This window comes from Ictalurus furcatus, chromosome 23 (assembly GCF_023375685.1).
Source record: "Ictalurus furcatus strain D&B chromosome 23, Billie_1.0, whole genome shotgun sequence".
NCBI classification, from domain to species: Eukaryota; Metazoa; Chordata; class Actinopteri; order Siluriformes; family Ictaluridae; genus Ictalurus; species Ictalurus furcatus.
Window position 1 is genome coordinate 5,474,112 of NC_071277.1, and position 19,997 is coordinate 5,494,108.

At 39.5% G+C, this 19,997-nt stretch overlaps 1 protein-coding gene across 1 annotated transcript; it reads right to left on the reverse strand.

The window, feature by feature from the left end:
* Window positions 1–4,342: 4,342 nt before the first annotated feature.
* drd3 (dopamine receptor D3) lies at window positions 4,343–18,708 on the reverse strand. Its single transcript, XM_053612049.1, has 7 exons — window positions 18,482–18,708; window positions 17,138–17,250; window positions 13,727–13,863; window positions 11,829–12,022; window positions 8,653–8,724; window positions 7,484–7,838; window positions 4,343–4,600 (listed from the first exon to the last, which is right to left on the reverse strand). The coding sequence occupies exons 1-7, from the start codon at window positions 18,650–18,652 to the stop codon at window positions 4,404–4,406; spliced, it is 1,239 nt and encodes a 412-aa protein (XP_053468024.1). The 5' UTR covers window positions 18,653–18,708; the 3' UTR covers window positions 4,343–4,403.
* Between the last annotated feature and the right edge of the window lie 1,289 nt (window positions 18,709–19,997).

Sequence of the window (19,997 nt, forward strand, 5' to 3'; positions counted from 1 at the left end):
TTGAATACTTTATTAATGCCTTATCATTGTCAGAGTGGTGGTGGATCCAGAACTTATCCTGGAAACACTGGGAACAAGGCAGGAATACAGAATACACCACAAATAGGAGAACTTTCACAGGACAAAGGTGTTCATGATAACCTCTAGAATTTTGGGCTGGGAGACATCATTACTACTAGCTGTGCCACTGTGCCATTCCCTACTGCAATTCATTAAGGTAATTTATTAGGGTAGTACCCTTAAACCCACCCCACAACCTCATTTAGGACTTGACCAGAATAGTAGCTTAGCGACTTTGGACTTGGCTTGATGGAAAGGGGGCTATGACTCAACTTGTACTTCAGACTTGTTGCCCTGAGACTCGACTTAGACTTGACACCTGTTGCCCTGAGAATCGACTTGAACTTGAGACCTGTTGCACTGAGACTTGACTAGGACTTGAGACCTGTTGCCATGAGACTCAAATTGAACTTAAGACCTGTTGCCCTGAGACTCGACTTGGACTTGAGACCTGTTGCACTGAGATTTGACTTGGACTTGAGACTTGTTGCACTGAGACTCAAATTGGACTTGAGACCTGTTGCCCTGAGACTCGACTTGGACTTGAGACTTGTTGCTCTGAGACTCAAATTGGACTTGAGACCTGTTGCCCTGAGACTCGACTAGGACTTGAGAATTGTTGCATTGAGACTCGACTTGGACTTGACATCTGTTGGCCTGAGACTCGACTTGGACTTGAGACCTGTTGCCCTGAGACTCGACTCGGACTTGAGAATTGTTGCATTGAGACTCGACTTGGACTTGACATCTGTTGCCCTGAGACTCGACTTGGACTTGAGACCTGTTGCCCTGAGACTCGACTCGGACTTGAGACCTTTTGCCATGAGAGTTGCGAATTTATTTCTATAAAGAAGCAAAATGTTGCTTCTGTGGTATTGGATTGGGTTCAAGCAGGGGTGTCATAAACATCACATGACATAAAGATAGTTTCTTCTTTGACTGTCACACAGGGAATGAGGTAAAGAAAGGAAGATTAAAAGGAAGGGAGATAAAGAATGTATAGTTGTGTAATTTATGGTGTCATCTACTATTCTGTTTTCTTTACATTTTTATAACTCACAACAGTAAAAAGAGTGTACTGAAAAACAGGTTTTGTTGTCACAGACTCATGGCCTTGCAATAATGTAGAAACTAACGAATGGCACTTTATGCTACCATTGTGATTACCCACCCCACCAGTGTTAAATATATATATTTTTTATTCAAGTGTATTGTATGTTGAACCATAGGAACATTTTAATCTCGCCTTCTGTTCCTTTTAGCAACCACTTCTTTTGATTTCACACTGAACCTTGGGTCCAAAGAAGCACCAAAATACTTTTTTCCCTGATTAGCACCTGCTCCCATGTTATTTTAAATGCATTGTTTTAGATTTTCTGTATGTTAGTCACGCATAGCTTCGACCTGCTGCCCTCTATTCCTTATCACACCAAATCCAGAGGGTTTACGCACAGCAGGGAATTAAGAATTGTGCTGAAGTGACTTTGGAGTTGAATATGTGTCTCTTGGGTTATAAGAGGCCACAGACATTCAAACCGAAGGAGAAATTTCCATATATATCTGCTGTTACACCACATCCACATGCTGCTGCAGCCAATACGGGCTGATTAATGCAGGTAGGGTTTTTCACACTTTAGTGTCTCGCAGCTCATCGTTTAGCACTTCAATACAAACACGCACACCTTCAGGGTTTACTCTGAATAATGAAGCCACACACTCATTACAGCAGAATCATGCATTTTGATTGACATACCAATCAACCATGTATGAAAGCAGTTTCAGTGCAGTCATGTTTTGTCCGTTAGTGTGTGTAAACAGTAAAAACACGTCAACAAGCTGCCAATAATCCAATATTAAGCTCACTAATTGTCTCAAGGGGCCTGCTGCTCTTGATTGCATCAAGCATTCATTGTAATCATGCGAGTACAAAGCTCAATCGATGACTACAGGGATTCTCTCTCACACCCCCCTCTCTCTTTCTCTCTTTTATGAAGTACACTCATATTGTAATGAAGTACACTCATATTGCAATGTTTTGTTTCGTTTTAAAAAAAACCTACTTTCGTCTTTTTGCCCTTTCCGGTTTCTTGTAGCTTTAACTATTCTATGTAGAATCGTATTTTTTCTTATTAAAGCACCTCCTGGTGTTTAATAACTGACACTGAATCCCTATGGCCCAATTAGTACACAAGCTTGGAAATGCAGACTTTCCCAAGGATCTCTTTATTTATCCAGTCATTTCCACACTGTTTTGGAGAAACATAAATGCCATGAGGAGGTTAATATGGAGGTCAAAATTTTCCCATTTTCCCTACAGATGAATACATAAGTGAGTTTACCCCATGGATCCTGGGAATACTGGTATACTCGGCATGAGGTATATTACACTGGATGGGATGCCAGTCCATGGCAGGGCACCATGCACACACTCTTTTACATTTAGGGGCAATTTAGTCACAAATACACCTACCAGCATGTCTTTGGGAAGTGGGTGGAAACCGGAGAACCCGGGGAAAACCCACACAAAGAAAATGCACAAAATATACACATAGACAGTAACCGAAGCTCAGGAATCGAACCCAGGACCAAAACCCAGCAATGATGCTCACTCCACCATGATAAGAAAAATAAAGAAATAGGTTTAGTGGTTTAGGTTTCATAGAAATTAATATATAAAGGTTTTCCATTGACCAATAAGAACAGTGTGTGTTATATATATTTTTTTATAAAGAAAATATATCTCATACAAAAGCTCGTTTTTGAAAATATAAGCATTAATCATAATCACACTTGTGACTGGTCGTCCACTGGGGAAATTCCTGTAATCTGGGAGTGACATCCATTAAAAAGAAACATGAACAGTGTAATTACAATAAATTAAATGGGAGCTCCTTTAGTAAAGAAAATGCGAACACTTCCACTGAGCAGCTGGTCACTGAAAATAAACAGCTAAAAGCAATAAAAACATACTGCATGCAGCTGTTTATACATTTGGGCTGTGTAAAGACGCATCTGCTTTCAAAGCCACCAGGGAAAGGAAGCGCACACACACATACACACATACACAATCCCATATAGAGAAATGCTCACAGGACGTCATAAGCCTCTCTGACAGGACCTCATTGCGTGCAAAGGCTTAACAGAGACGAGCAGCTTGGCTGGGTTAATGTGCAGTGAAGGACTGATTATGCTGGACAGAGGAAGAACGACACGTGTCTGAAGAAGAATCAAAGCATATTCATTAGCTGTCTTTTGCTATGACTTACTAATTAAACAAACACAGAGACAGCTGCCATCACTCACATTGTCATTTCATTCATGAGAAGTGTGAGCGTACTGTGTACACCGAGGTTTCCTGAATATGTTCACACAAAGCAGGCGCTTTTAGGGCTAAATACACTCGAGTGTGGTGTACATCTTCTCTCTCTCTATCTCTCTTTCTTTATCCTCATCCATCTTCAGAGCAGGCCTCCAGCTGGTCTGCTCAATACCCCCTGCTCAAACCCAGTCTGATTTCATTCTCTTTAACGCACTTCCTCCCTACCTCCTTTCATCTTTACTTCACTTCCTGTTTCATCCTTTTCTCTAATGTCCTTCCTCATGCCTTGGCTCAAGGTTGTTCTGCTTCAGTGTTGATTCAGTTTGGATTTATCACAAAAGAGCACCTGGAGTTTTTTTTTTTTTTGCTTTAATTTACAATAATATAAACATGTTACAAATGTAATGGGCCCCCAGCATGGTTTTCATAAGTATTAGGTGCCTTTAAGGGCTCAAAGCATCCCATTTAAAGAAGGTAGTACCAGATATGTACTTAACAATACTTAACAATACTTCATCAATAGTTCCATCCAAAAGGGCAGAGACAGACTCTTCTTAGAGACACATGCAAATACAGATGAAGCACCAGACCAGAAACTCAGGCTTCTTTGAACATGTAAGGAACAGAACATCGTCTGGTTACGTCCATGATTCGTACAGACTCACATGTTGATTGAGCCCTTGAGATCTCCTGATATGCGAAACAACTTTTAGGTCATATTATGCACATTAGGTCCTCAAGTAGTATGTAATCCACAAGCTTTTAGTCCAATGGATGCCAACTGCATCCTTGAGTCTCGTTAACATGATCCAAAGCAATTTTCTCTCGATAGATCTCAGTTCAAACGTCCAAGAATAAAGAAGGTCGGCACGTTATTCCCTTATTTAATTACTGCATCCAGTGGCCTCTTAAATATCCGGTTCACTGGGGTTCTTTGTTGGAAGCATGAAGTGATTTAGAACATGACCAGATTATGATCAGCTTTCAAAGGTCTTTAACATTTTGGCACACAGTTTACAGCAGATCAGCAGGTCAGGATTTTGATGAAGGCTCGCCGAAACTCAATGTTAAAAGTGGTGTAAATGACCGGATTGAGTGCGCTGTTGACATAGCCGAGCCAGGTAAAGGCGCTGTACAGCTCAGGTGGCACGTGACACTTCCTGCAGTGAGTGTTCAAGATGTGAGTCACAAAGAAGGGCAACCAGCAGATGAGAAAGACCCCTGGAGGATATCCATGCACACACACACACACACACACACACATACACACAGAGGTAAAAAGACTGGGTATGAACTCTTAATTAAAACATCACCAAACATGGCATGCTCATTAACCTGTATACCTAAGTGTGTTTATAGATTAGTGCTGTTAAAGGGTAGATCTCCAGTAGCTGCGCTTTCTACTTTCTCATTATCCACCAGTCAACGTGAAGCTTGTTCTTTTTTTGAAAAAAAGAGAAAAGAACCAATAACAAAAATGACCAGTTGGACTTTGGGCTGAGGCAGCTGTCATTAATGTGATTTAATTTCCTCACTAATTAACCAGACAGTTCAGATTACCATCAATGTCATTCATCAAGTTTAGGGTATGCTGGCTTTCACAAGGCACCGCAACACATCATGAGACAGAGCATTAATTGTGTGAAATTGTTTTCTAGGAACTGAGCAAGCCATCGAGCTCATTTTACAGAGCCTGACTTCGTCTGGATGGCTGAATGACACTCGTCAGGGTTCCCCAGGTGCCTCTGCTCCTCACAGTGTGATCTCTGAGATGTGATCTGTCGCTTTTAAATTCACAGGCATATGAAGCTAATAATGTGATGTGATACTAAATCAATGACTCTATAATCTCTCACTGGCTTTTCTTCAAAAGATTAGGTCAGGTGGTAAACCAGAATGGCATTCCGATAAAGATTTATCAGTGAGATACATGAGGGCTTTGGTGTTTGTTTACTACAGTGGGCCTGAGGCCAGATTCCTCGGAGCAGGTGCGCATTATCTTTCTTCGGCAGATGATGAGTTGGATCTCGTGCCAGGTACACAGCAGGAAATTGAGATAGCAGGTAAATGGCTCTGAATTAGCTAACTAAGTATTAATCTCCATCAACTTACTTTTTTTTCCATCGGCACCTCTTCACTGATTCATGCAAATAAGCTCTCTGAAAGTTCTGTACCAATGCAGTCACAAAGAAGTCCAGCCATTTTGTCAGGTTCCCTAGACATACAGTGGGGGAATTAATTATTGAACACGTCAAAATTTTTTTGAGGTTATTCACATGAAATTTTCACCAGACTTTGGTATTAACTCAAGAAATCCACGCATATAAAGAAATCCAAACATTAAAGTCCATAAATTAAGTTTTGTGTAATAAAGAGGAATGATACAGGAAAAAAGTATTGAACATGCTAACTGAAATTTATTTAATACTTTGTGGAGTAAGCCTTTGTTTATAATGACAGCTTCAAGATGCTTCCTGTATGAAGAAATTAATCTGTGCCACAGTCTTCAGGTGTGATTTTGGCCCGTTCTTCTAAACATATTGTCTTCAAATCTACTTCAATTGGTTTAAAGTCAGCTGATTGACTGGGCCATTCTAACACCTTGATTTTCTTCTTCTTCACTGAAACCAATTGAGAGTTTTCCTTTGCTGTATGCTTTGGATCGTTGTCCTGCTGGAAGGTCCACCCACGTCTCATCTTCATCATCCTGGTGTATGGCAGCAGATTCTTCTCGGTAAAGGGCTCCATTCATCGTTCCTTCAATTACATGAAGTCTGCCAGTACCAGGTGATGAAAAGCAGCCCCACACCATGATGCTTCCACCTCCAAACTTCACTGTTGGTATAGTGTTTTATGGGTGATGTGCAGTGCCATTTCTTCTCCAAACATGGTGTGTAGTATGACAGTCAAAAAGTTAAATTTTTTCTCTCGTCTGACCAGACTACACTCTCCCAGTATTTCATAGGCTTGTCCACATGAGTTTACAAGCAAACTTTAAATGAGCTTCGACATGCATTTTCTTTAGTAATGGAGTCTTGCGGGGTGAGCGTGAGCAGTGGAGTGCATCGCCTATTGTTTTCTCTGTGATGATGGCACCTGCTACCTACAAGTGTTTCTGGAGCTCTTTCCGAGTGGTCCTTGGCTCTTGGGCTACTCTTCTGAATCTTCTTCTGACTCTCTGGTCAGAAATCTTGCGAGGAGCTCCTCTGCGTGGCCGGTTGATGACGGCATGATGTTGCTTCCACTTGCGGATAATGGCCCCAATGGTGCTTACTGGAAGATTCAGAAGTTTTAAAATACGTCTGTATCCGATTCCATCAATATGTTTTGCAACAATTAGGTTGCGAAGGTCTTGGGAGAGGTCTTTGCTTTTACAAATCATGAGATGTTTCTTGTGTGCCACCTTGTTAACCAAAAGCCTTTTTATAGACCATCAATGTACTAACCCAGCTGATATTAATTTGCACAGACAGGAGGTATAATTACTTATGGATTTCAGCTGGTTCCTTGCCTTATCTTGCCTTGGAGACCTGCTTTTTTTTAGGCATGTTCAATACTTTTTTCCTGTGTCATTCCACTTTATTATACATAACTTTATTTATAGACTTTAATGTTGTGAATTCTTTGTAGTTCTGGATTTCATGAGTTAATACTGATGTCTGGGGAAAATTTTATGTGAATAGCCTCATTGGAAATATATTTACTGAAAAAAATGTTGACGCGTTCAAAACTTATTTCTCCCATTGTATAGGTTACTCAGTAGGTACACAATTACTGTTGTTACTGTATGTGCAATTTTGTCAGACCCCATATATCCTGGCAAGGATATCAAGAAAAAGGGACAACCATAGGAACACCACTGAACAGATATTATTTGAGTGGTGGGTCATCAGTACACAACTGACACTGACATGGTAAGGTGTGGAAGACTGGTATGAGTGTATTAGGTACAGTAGCATTGTTGGGTTTTAAACACTTTATTACACATACAGTACCTACTTTGTTGTAGGTGTAAGGTCTTTTTTCATGTACAGTATGGATTCATTTTCCTTTAGTCTTTATCAGGGTCAGGGATGTTCCTACACTTCATGCAGCAGTACTCACCCAGTACAATAGCCAACATCTGTGTGGCTTTCTTCTCTCTGGACTGTCGGTTCCTGTAGCGGGTCTGGTTGTTGCACCGCGAAACTCGAGCAGGCCGAACTGAAGTGCGAGCACGTCCGTTAGACATCTCCTTCACCTCGCTACTCCTCACAGTCGCCTGCTCTTCTTCTTGCCCAGCCTCTTCCTCGCGGTTGGGCTCGGGTTCAGTACGCGCAAAGGAAGCCTGGCTAATGCTGCAGTAGTTCGGCGTTTCCACCGGGGGAAGGAGGGAGTTATCAACGGGGACGGTTTTGGGTCGTTTACGCCACAGGCAGCCTGGGAGCAGCCGGGGATGAACCACCTTCTCTGTGCTCTCCTGGAAAGATCACAATACCAATAACAATATGTGTGAGAGTGTTCGTCTGAGTCCTCAGCTAGTTACTCCAAATGGAACAGTATTCCAACAACCTCAAGATATTAAAGGTGCAGTGTGGAATATATACAGGTGTTTATAGACCTTTAATAAGTATAGTATTTCAAAGACAAATTAGAGCAAAACATGATCCACACTACTGAAATGCAATATATATGGCTAGTTTCTTCTTTTCAGAGTTTTTTTTTTCCTGGGTCTAAGATTAGCTCCGCCCTCCACTGGATGTAAAAACACTGTAATGTTCATTTCTAAATCACCTGCTGGTGATATTGTTTTCTTCACTTATTGGTTTAAACGAATTATATCCTATGTGGTAAGAAAGTACTCTATTAATCTATACATCATATCAAGATAAGACCTCTCTGCACCTCCTGCTTCATTCTCATCTCACTCACTCTGAGACCCGAGCGTGTTCAGTGCCATATTAACTATCGTGTTCACTGGTGAGGTTATCTGTTAGGATGAAAATTGGTGTGAAATATTGGTATGACAGCGCAGCATTGAGACCCCGAGAAAGGAACGGAGCACCCAGCATGACGTGCTCCAAGAACCTGCGCTTCGGGATTGCAAATTTCCAGCTCGCAGCTTGCAGCCCCAGGAGTAATAATACAGCATGACAAAACAAACTCACTGGGATAAATAAATAGCATACTCAAAGAGCATGCTGTTTATTTCTCTTTATTTCTTATGCTCACTGGGCTAAATAAAGTGCATGCTGAAAGAGCATGCACGTTTAACACACACTAGATATACACACATTTACCACGTTGATCCGGATGGGAGACAGGTCATGTCTGTCTTTCCGAGCGTCCTCTTGCAAACAGGTCTCCTTAGGGAGAGAGTCAGAAAGAAAATCAGACGGAATAAGTTTGAGAGGAGGAGAAAGAAAAGACAGAAAGGGAGAGAAGGTTTAAGAGCAGGCTGGGAAAAAGAGCAGGAAGAGTAGGAAGAGGAAAGAAGAACCATCTTTCACATATTATACATGACTAGATGACTTGCACATCTATATTTTGCAAAGCCCTGCTGGTGATATCCTTGCTTAATAAAAATAATGCATGTCCATGACTTCTTTAACATGTAGTAATGAGATCCTCATGCGTAGCCACAGCTTAGTAAGGTGTTGGAATGAGATAATAAAATGCAGGCACATTTTAATAAGGCGTGATCATTGTGGTCTGTTGTGGCCCCATACAGAAGTGTGTGTATATACAAAGTTTTACGGTAACCACCAGACGCTCATCTTTTGTTTTTATTTCAGTTGAGCTGAAGACACTAGGAATGTTACATGCACACTTTATTATTAATTATGGTTCATGTCTAGAATAGAGCATTTGTTTTGCATACGTTTATTTAATTTAAAAAGACCTTCTTTTTTTAAAAAAAATGTAAACTGTATATAATATAAACAAAAAACAAATAATAAAGTTAACTTTTTTTTGATTAAGTATGGATGTTCACGGCAAGGCTCTGTAATACACCTTTTCATGTGCACACCGATTATTAGGCAATGGAAATCCTCTGTAATTCAAATCTGATTGTTTTCCACCCAAATTAATGTGCTAACCTTAGGATGAGTAGCCAGAAGTGGATAAAGTAGAATCCAAATGCATGGTAAAATAAATAAATACATACACAAATGAATAAATAAATAAATAAATAAATAAAACAGCATATTTAGTATTTAAAATGTATTAACTTTAGAATTTATTTTTATTTATTTTTATTTTTTTTGCAGTTGTGAATAAACTTCAAACAACAGAATCTCATTCAGATTTAAGCAAAAGTATATTCCCCCTCTTTTACTTACAAACACAGGTGTGGGATAAAGTCACAGTTTCCTCAGAATCTCCTCAGAATTTCTTGGCTTCTCGATAAATGATATATAATTCATATAAACTTATAAGATATATAAGGCAAGGTTAATTAAAGCCACAAGGTTTGCAATGTTAAAAAAATTACATTGGAGATCTGATATGTAATAAGCATTCATCAGAGGCAGATTTAAGAAATAATAATAAAAAAAACTATTTAATTACGGCTTCACCATACAAAAACTCATTTGAACTGTACTATAGGTACAACTGATACACCACAGTCACTACCAGCTAATTACCCACTACTAGGTGTAGACATCTTAATGCACTGCTACACTCAATGATTACTAGTATCTCATAGAAGTTAAAAATACTCACCATGAACATGCATAGTATTCTACTGCTATAAACTATTATTCTAAAAATGGGTTACAAAATAAAAGAAACGTTAGCTAGATGCAAATACTCTCGCAGTTGCTCATGGGGAAATAAGTCTGAATGAGCAGGAAAGAAGTCGTTTCAGTTTCTGAGGTGGGTTAAAGCAGGTAGATGCTGTAAGCATATTGCTAATTCTGATTGGCATACAGGGTTAGCTGAAATAAACTACATCCAATTTAGTCCCACTCGTTGAGAAATAAAAGTGGAAAGACTAACATGATGCTATAGCTAATTTAGAAAGATGCTAAGATGAAGCTCATAATGAAAATAAGTTGACAGAGGTTTATAAAATAAAAATCAGGTCAACCTGTGTTGTGCTTGGGTCAAATATCCGTGTAAACATTTTCATTGAAGGAGGGGGATAGCAAATAGCAGCGAAATGGCCTTGTTGGAACAGTTTCAAGGTCTCGGCTCAATTTGAAAGGAATGACATGGAAACCATGTTCAATGATAAGGGATATGGCTTAGATTGATCTACTTCAGTGATAGATGATGCTTTCTGACATGCTCTGCTGGGCAAAATGGATCTGAAATGGAGAAATATAATATCAACTTGGCATGTGATCCAAAATTGATCTGTAACATGCTATGTTGGAACACTAACACTTTACACATGAGAGATCCTTCTATTATTATTTTATGGTCTCTTGTATGTTTTAACAACATGTTAACACATTGACATGGCCAGGAACTCATTTCCGGTTGGAGGGGGCATGATCTGTGTGATCTGTACAATTATATTGATAAACATGACATGACATGCATTTTGGGTCGATGCCAGACAGTAAGTGCAGTGATTATGACTTCTGCCATGAACCAATCTTGTTATTTTAATAACACTGCCAAAAAAATACCTTTATAACAGTATATATGCATCATATCCTATGAAATGAAGGAGGAGCAGTGTGTGCTCTTTGTGATTGCAGCCATTGATCTGAGGCAATAGTGCAAGCACCGGACTGTCTGGGTCCGTGAAACAATTCGGATTCACAGGCAGCATGGTGGATCATGGATAAAGTGCACTCTACTGTCTTCATTCCCAGTAGCAGTCACTGCACCAAGTCACTCCAAATTTGCATAAAGTTAAACTTTTCTCAACTTTGTCATGTCACTGGACATGCCCACATCTAGTTGTCAACAGTTGCTGTCACTCATGTCATTCTCATTGAAAACTAATGGTCTCTTTGTCGCTGTGAGTTGCTGTACGTGTGAATTTACTTTAACATATTCGACCTGCTTCTATCTGTGCTATCTACCCTCTTCCTCATACATAAACTCACAGTTGCCTGTGATTGGTTAGTGTTGCTGTGATTGACAGGGGAAAGAGAGTATGCCATCCCTCCCACCAGGAGAGCATGGTCAATTTTGCTCCCTTGGCTCCTCTGGCATTGTTGGGACATGTTGTGATCTCCCACCAGTAAGATGAATGCCAGTTTGGAGCCTGGGAATATTACCTTTTATCTTCTCCTCCTTAAAACTCTCCTTTTTCTCAGAGCTCAGAGTGTAGCTAGCTATCTACTAATTAAACAGTAATGGGGGGGGAATTATCCTCTTTGATTAATTATGTTTCTCATTATAGCAGCTGGAAGGCAATAAAATGTGATTAAACAAATTAAGGATTCATGTTCATGTTCCCCCAGTCTACAGTATACCTCTGTGTGAACATGTGTGTTACTCTTACTGCAGTTGGCAGTGTGAATCCTGGCGGAGCTTCACTGCTGGCTTGCCGGAACGTTATCCTCTTCCTCCTCTTCCTGAGGAAGATGTAGATGCGCACGTAAACCAGCAAAGTCACCACGAAGGGAAGGTAGAATGACACTACAGATGAGTAGATGACAAAATCAGGGTTCGATATGGAGCACACCAGTGGATCATCTGCAAACACAAAGAAACCATAAATACATTTTATAGTACTCCTGGTAATAATAGAAAGTGTGTGACTGCCATTAGAAATCAGAAATAAACTAATGGGCCCATACTTTAGGCGATTTATTGTGTGTATACTATCTAACTGCAATTATTATTAGCAATTACCAAAATTAGCTCATTTTCGGTTGTGCGCTAGACATTAAAGCCATGATGTGATAACGGTTGGGGGTGATGAGTCAGCTGGGTCTAAATCTGCAATCAGTACTCTCATCTGTACAAATCTTTGGACTGCACATTTGAATGATCTTGTTTTTCTGGTGATATATTCAAACATCTCATGCCTAATCAGCCTTTAGTGAAGATGGAGCAGGAGGAATCTATTGGGAACCAATGTGACAAAGCTACTATATTATTCCTGGAAGATTTCTTGGTATATCATCCATTACATCTCAGCCAGAGACTTACTCCACATATCAAGTGGCTGCAGGGTTTCCTCTGCATATTCCACTGAAAATCCAAATCTAATTGAAAGGTCTCAGTGGTATTGACTATTTACAAAAACCAGCAACTCAGCTCTGTTAATTTCTTTACTGATGACTTTCGATCTAATATTCAGAGTCATGAAGCAGCGAATCCCATCTTTGATTCCAATCAGTCAGCACACAGTAACGTTCAAGTCTGATTCCATTATCGTGTGCTGTTTTCATTTATAGCACAATGCTGTTCAGTTGTCGATTGAGAAGGTGTTTAAATAACAGGAGTTCTGACAGTAGTGCAGGCTATAATTCACAGGTTCATATCACAAGTTTATATTAATGTACTTGTTCTAATACGTTATCATTTCCATAGTAGTGAGTAATTCATGGGGACTTGTATGGTGCATGTTCCACATAATCTAAGTCTAATCTGTATAATTGTGAACATTGTGGTATTTTGTAAGGAAACGTTTATTTTACATTTTGGAAGGAAACCCCAGTGTCAGTGTTTTGTAACAGTCGGTGGTTAGTCACTTTTTGCCTTAGTGTGGGGAAGATTGTTTTTTCGGTAACAAGCTGCTTTTCTTTGTCTGATTAACTTCAATAGAAAATATGGGAGTAACTGTTTATAGCTGCTGTAACATAAACGATAACTGGAACTAACTGGTTTTGTGGATATTCCACAATATTAAAATGTAACTTTGGTATATAAATGAATAAAAATATGATGTGTCATTGTTTAATAAATAATAATTGTAATTGTTGGCAAATTGCTGTGATATAAGAGGAATAAAGAGGAATATAACACTTTGGGACATGCCTTTATAAGAAAATAATCAACTGTGGTAAAAGTCTTCGCTTTTGTGTCACTCATTATTTTCTTGTAACAGCATGCCCTGTTGTGGTTTATTCCTAACTTAATTCATTCTGAAACACTAATACAACTTTGTCAAATTATATCTTTTTTTTGATATATTCCACTGTTGTGCACTAACAAGTACAAAACACTATGTTTTAATTGTCTGAAAGCAGTCAAGTTGAATACTGTGTTAGAAAGATCTATTTTAGATAATAATCATTAAAGAATAACAACAACACTGTGTTAGGAGACTGTATATTACCACTTCAATATATTATGGCCACACAGCAGTTAAGAAAATGCAACAAATGGGATTCCCAAGATATCTTTGGAATTCCATGACTGATACGGGACGAGAAACTTCTGCATTATTACCTGTAGTGTTGAAGCCAAACAGTAAAGGGCAGGAGACAGCAAAAGCCAGGATCCACACTGTGGCTATCATGACTGACACCCTTTTACGTGAACTGTCAGTTGTGTTGTAAAGTACAGGCATCACCACGGCTGTGTACCTGAAAAGAAACAGCCAAACTGCTCAAAAAGATGGTAAAGGAAGACAAAGGAAAACATTATTTCAAGGAACAAATACTGTATATGCCAGTGTTAATCCCAAAAGATTTCCTTAAGCAGTTTCCATAACTAAATCAAATAAATCAAATATATGGCAATAAATTTATATATATATATATATATATATATATATATATATATATATATATATATATATATATATATATATAGTATTTGCCTGTATGATTATAATAAAGGTGTGTTGAGACCAGCAGTCTAAAAAAAAAAAGCAAAGAGAAATATGGCTGTTGAGTACAGCAGTGCCTTCTAAAACATACATTTTTAATATTTTAATATAAAGTATACCTATCAAATCTGTAAAGTGCTGGTGGGAAAACGTTTGCAAGGCATTTCTCCCCATTTAGGACTTTTTCATGGATTCATGAATAACCTTACCTTCACATACTACATTTTTATTTTCTACTTCACACAGTACTTGTCCAATTTATTCTGCTGTCCCAGGGGTTTTAATTATTCAACTCTTCACTTTGCTCAAAATGAAGAGGCATTTATTTATTGCCCCTTAAAATATGATTACTATGGCAGAGGGATTTTAGGCTTTCTTTAGTAATGGTGTATTGGCATTAATAATAAATGACAGACAAGTCCAGGATAGGTGTGTTATTAGCACTTTCACCCAGCAGTCTGCATCGAGATTCAGGTTTAAATAGCTTTGACGGCGTGGTATGGAGTAAGAGGAAGAGCAGAGAGGAATGTGGACAGATAGGCTGGATACTACAATGTAAAGACAGGATGTGTGTGAACAGGGATAATTATCAAGATAGCTTTCTGTTTCTAAACAGAATTAATATTAATGTCCTCGTTTTGTAGTCTTGCCCATTTCACTCCATGCGGACAGACCTATTATTTCCCTCTGTTTAGCCGATACCTCTCCCTGTCTACTGATTGCATTTTGATTTGTCGCTGAAATAATTCATATGATAATGACAATGATGATAAAGGTTCAAACCTTGCTATTCATCTCGGAGTGTAATTAAAATCCCCTCAGATCCACGGACACTCTCACTGTATGCAAATTAATGAACTTTGAAAGTTAATTAAAAGTGTCCGTTTTATTGTGACAAACGGTGGCCCATTTCTAAGAAAGTCATCAAAGCGATAATTAAAATTATACGTAAAATTATGTAAATTGATATACTTTGCCTGCTCCTGATGGCTTGTATTATCATAAAATGCATAATGACAAAACAATCTGTTTTATTTAAGGATTAACCTTCATGTACACAAGCCTTACTGTCAGATTCATTCTTTTTAATAATCAGAGTATGAGCTTTGTCCAATTCAGTCAGATCTGGCCTTGAACTACTCTCCTTTATATCATACATCCATCCATCTTCTACCGCTAACTCCTTTATGATAATATATAACTTGGGCTGCCAGATTGGCTCATCTATCCATCCATCTATCCATTTTTTGTACCGCTTATCCTTACTGGGTCGCGGGGAACCTGGAGCCTATCCCAGGGAGCCTCGGGCACAAGGCGGGGTACACCCTGGACAGGGTGCCAGTCCATCGCAGGGCACAATCACATACACACTCACTACACCCGTCCATACACTACGGACACTTTGGACATGCCAATCAGCCTACCATGCATGTCTCTGGACTGGGGGAGGAAACCGGAGTACCCGGAGAAAACCCCCGCAGCACAGGGAGAACATGCAAACTCCGCACACACATGTGTTCCCCGGACCCTGGAGGTGTGAGGTGAATGTGCTAACCACTAAGCCACCGTGCGCCCTCCTTTATATCAATTAATCCCAAAGCAATGAATGTAATACAACTGGCTCTTAAATTGAGTGGCAAACAGTCAGGAAACACCTTCCAGGCATATAAATCTTTCCATTCTATATTTTATTCTAGTGCCTGGTACATAAAATATATGGCCTAAAGATGCCTTTGTGATAATATAGAACTTGGGCTGCCAGATTGGCTCATCCATCCATCCATCCATCTATCCATTTTTTGTACCGCTTATCCTTACTGGGTCGCAGGGAACCTGGAGCCAGTCCCAGGGGGCATTGGGCACAAAGCCATTGGTCACAAGGTGGGGGCACGGATTGGGGTGCCAATCCATCGCTGGTATAATCACACACATTCATACACCCATTCATATACTACGGATACTTCTGGACATGCCAATCCACCTACAATGCGTGTCTTTGGACTGGGGGAGGGAACCGGAGTACCTGGAGGAGACCCCTGAAGCACGGGGAGAACATGTAAACTCCGCATACACAGGGCAGCAGTGGGAGTCGAACCCTCGAACGCTAAGCCACTGTGCAAACGACCCCCCCGATTTGATAAGTGGTCGATTTTAAAATAGTTCCAAATTCATCATACATTGAATAAATAAAATTTCAACTAAGTTACTGTAGTTAATCTATAAGTCCAGAAAAATATTCAGTTTTTGACAGGAAATATACCCAACCTGGAAACAATATTTACAACCCTATATTAGGTTGATTCCATGATGGTGGTGCCATCTAACCCTTGTAACTCATTCAACTTCCTGTTGAACATGTGGCTTGTGGAATATTCCAAATATTTCATAGGGGTGAATGTGAAGGTAAAATGAATGTGAACTAAAATGTACACTTTTTATAACTTATAATGGATGAATCATGGAAAAGGATGTTTCAAGCTAATTGATTTAGATATTAATGTAACAATAATATGACTTTTGAAGCATTTAAATTATTATATTTCAGCATAAAGTGTAGATATAGTGGGCTGGGATAGGCAAATAATGCTGTTTCCTACATGTTTCCATTTATGTATTTGAAATGTGCATAACGTTTGATGTGAAGGAGACTTTACATTTTACATACACTTTACTTGACATATTTGTAAATGTAAATGTAATATCAGTGGGAAAGACATTGGGACACAATTGGTACCTCAATCGGGGTTCTCACACATTACGGTTTTTACTATCATACCTGCTTAGATCATTTTTTCCAGAAGAATGGTGTTGAGTGACCTAACACTGCAGAAGTATAAAACCTGTTTAAAGAAACTTCTAGCAGTTTTAAAACAGACGAGACAAACAAACCCAGTTTACAATTGACTGGTTTGTTGTAGGGCCTGTCAGATTGCAGCTGCTACTCAATAATAACGAATTTGAAACTCTCTGGATTTGGGGAAACTACAATTTTTCATATATCGTGTTAGAATAATTAGTGGTGATGTTACCTGTCGATGCTGATGGCACACAGGTTGAGGATGCTGGCTGTACACATCATCACATCCAACGTCACAAAAATATTGCAATACAAACGGCTAAAGAGCCAAGAGCCACCAACCACCTGCAAATGAAGCAGTTTTATACGCAACTCTCAGCAACATAATTGCTGTATTGGAATGGATTCTGAATAGACAAATACTGTATATTTCCACATCATACATACACATACAATGTAGCAAGATGAGTACACTTTTGTCCCTTTTGACAGTTCTTAAATCCCATGATCCTGAGTGAATAAGAAGCAATGCACAAACAGATACGCAGACAATTCTCATCTTCCATATTCCTTTGTGAAAAGCAGTTGTCATGGATGGTTGTGCTGTATCTAACAAACCCCTGATAGAGATGCTTCAGCTCCGGATTACAGATTCTGCTTTCATCAATGGAAATGTTTGTTCTCAATCGTAAATAGTGCTATTTCTGTGTCACGCTCTAATGAACTGAGAGATTTAGATTTAATAGCTTTGCTCCTCTACAGTATCATAGAGGCACTTCGGGTTTACTTCAGGTTTATATCACAGCGCTGTTGAATTTTTAAGTCTGATTTGATTGCTGTTGAGGTTTAGGCTATAACGTATGTCATAACTGGAACTAACTTGTTTCTCAGGTGTTCCACAACATTAAATGTAACTATAAATGGTAAAATGTAAGATATGTCATTAAAACTTGCAATTGTTGGCAAATTGCTGTGGTATAAGTTGAATAACACAATTTATAACATACTGTTTTTGGAAAATAATCCACTACAGGATGGTAATAGTAACTCTGCTTTATATCAGGCTGGATCTCATCACCCTCTCATGGATTAGTTTCCTATGACGCTGGCCCCCTAATTATTGCTGCCACTTGTTGCTCTGAATTATGTTCATTGTGTCTTAGTAATCTGTGGATATAGCCCATTGTTTGCCTTTGTGTTTCATAAAGTTTCTGACTTGGCGTTTTTGTTTTCCAGTTCTTTGTCCAAATTGTTTTGGAAACTGTCTTCTAGTTTGACTTCTGTCCATTTTGTACAGAATGATTATGGATTTGCATGTGAAGCCCCTGTCATTTTTTTGACCTTGCCTATGGTTATGGGCTCAGATTACAAATTTTGCTGTTGCATCCTATTGCCTCAGACTCCCAGCCAGATGGAGAGACTGAGACACAACAACATCCATCAATCAATTCGCCACTAAAATGAAATACAGCCACACTCACTCTCACTCACTCACTTTCAGTAACCACTTTATCCTGGTCAGGGTCAATATACCTACAGTGCAGAATAAATTTGGTTTTGATTACTTTGTGCTCACCTCTAAATAGACAGCCCAAGGCATGACGAGTGAAGCCACCAGCAGATCAGCCACAGCCAGACTAACCACAAGATAATTGGTCGTGGTTTGAAGCGACTTCTCTCGGACCACTGCCAAACACACTAGCACATTCCCGAATACAATCGCCAATATAAGTAGCGAATAGAGCATGGCGTAGTAGTTGCGCACCCCATCCTCCTCAGCTGGACCCAGGCTAGAGTTCGGTATCGCATTGGCAGATCGATCCGAGTCATTCCACCACCATTCACTGCTGTGTGACATTGCCATGGATAGCAAAACCTGAGAAATAGGCATGGATTAAGGAATCTGACAGGAAAACATATATTATAACATATTTATAAGATTGTCGTGAATGTTATCAGTACAATGGATTTAAATATGTAGACTAATAGCAAAGCTAAGAATGATCAGTTCTGACCATCTCAGAATGAGAGAGTAAAATACACGGACGAGAAGAGGGAGAGAGAAAGTGTATGGACATGAAGAAGACCTACAGCAGAACCTGGCCCTACAGTTTCGTCTCAACAGGGCCTGCAGTAGAGTATGGACTTTCCCTTTGCGTTCCCTTTCTGAACATGGTCTACACTTGGACCTACTTACCCCACGGAACAGAGGCTACAGAAGATTCTGGATCTGCTGCACATTGCCTACAGCAAAGCCTGAATCTGCTGTACCTAAATGAACAATGACCACAGCAGAGCACAAACTTACAGTATGCTTTCTGAATAGGGGCTACAGTCAGAACCTGTTGTTCCTCATTAAGCAGGTCTTACACCAGTGCGTAATTATGTTATCCCCTAGTGCATAGGCTGTACCACAAAGCCTGGATCCAGTAACGCTGGAAGACATACATCACATGATGGAATTTTAAGCAGCATACATGTGTCATGTGCTATCTATATATATTATTATTATTGTATTTTAACAGTTGAAGCTAAAGGAATCCTAAATGTCAGGGATGCTACAGCACTCTCATCATCCTCGCTTCCAAAGTTCATGCCTAGAGCTGCTATTCTCCACTGAATATGGCCTACATCAGAGCCTGGACCTGCTGTCCCTTACTACAGAGAATTCTGCATCTGCTGTCTCCCAGTGTACAGGAACAAAGCCTGGATCTGTCGACTCCTACTTAAAGGTCTTAAAGGGTCTTCAGCAGAACCTGAACCGCTTTAGTTTTTCAGTGTACAGGACCTACAAAAGATCCTAGACCTGTTGATTCTCAGTCAAGCACTGCCTGTTTGAGCAAGCGTTTAAATAATATAATTAAAAATGTGACACGTAATAAACCTCGAATATCTAATATGCTCTTGGAAACCTTTCTGGTCCTTTCTCTTTTATAGGGTTCTACGCTGAACCTTTAAGGATTCCCCTAAAGGGAAAACTGGAAAAAGTTCTAAATTTGACCTTTTTCTGTTAGAGTGAAAAGTCAATGTATGCAGAGTTCTGTAAGGTGCATTGGTATGCCAAAAAAGTATTTGCAAGGCATAATAAGGAC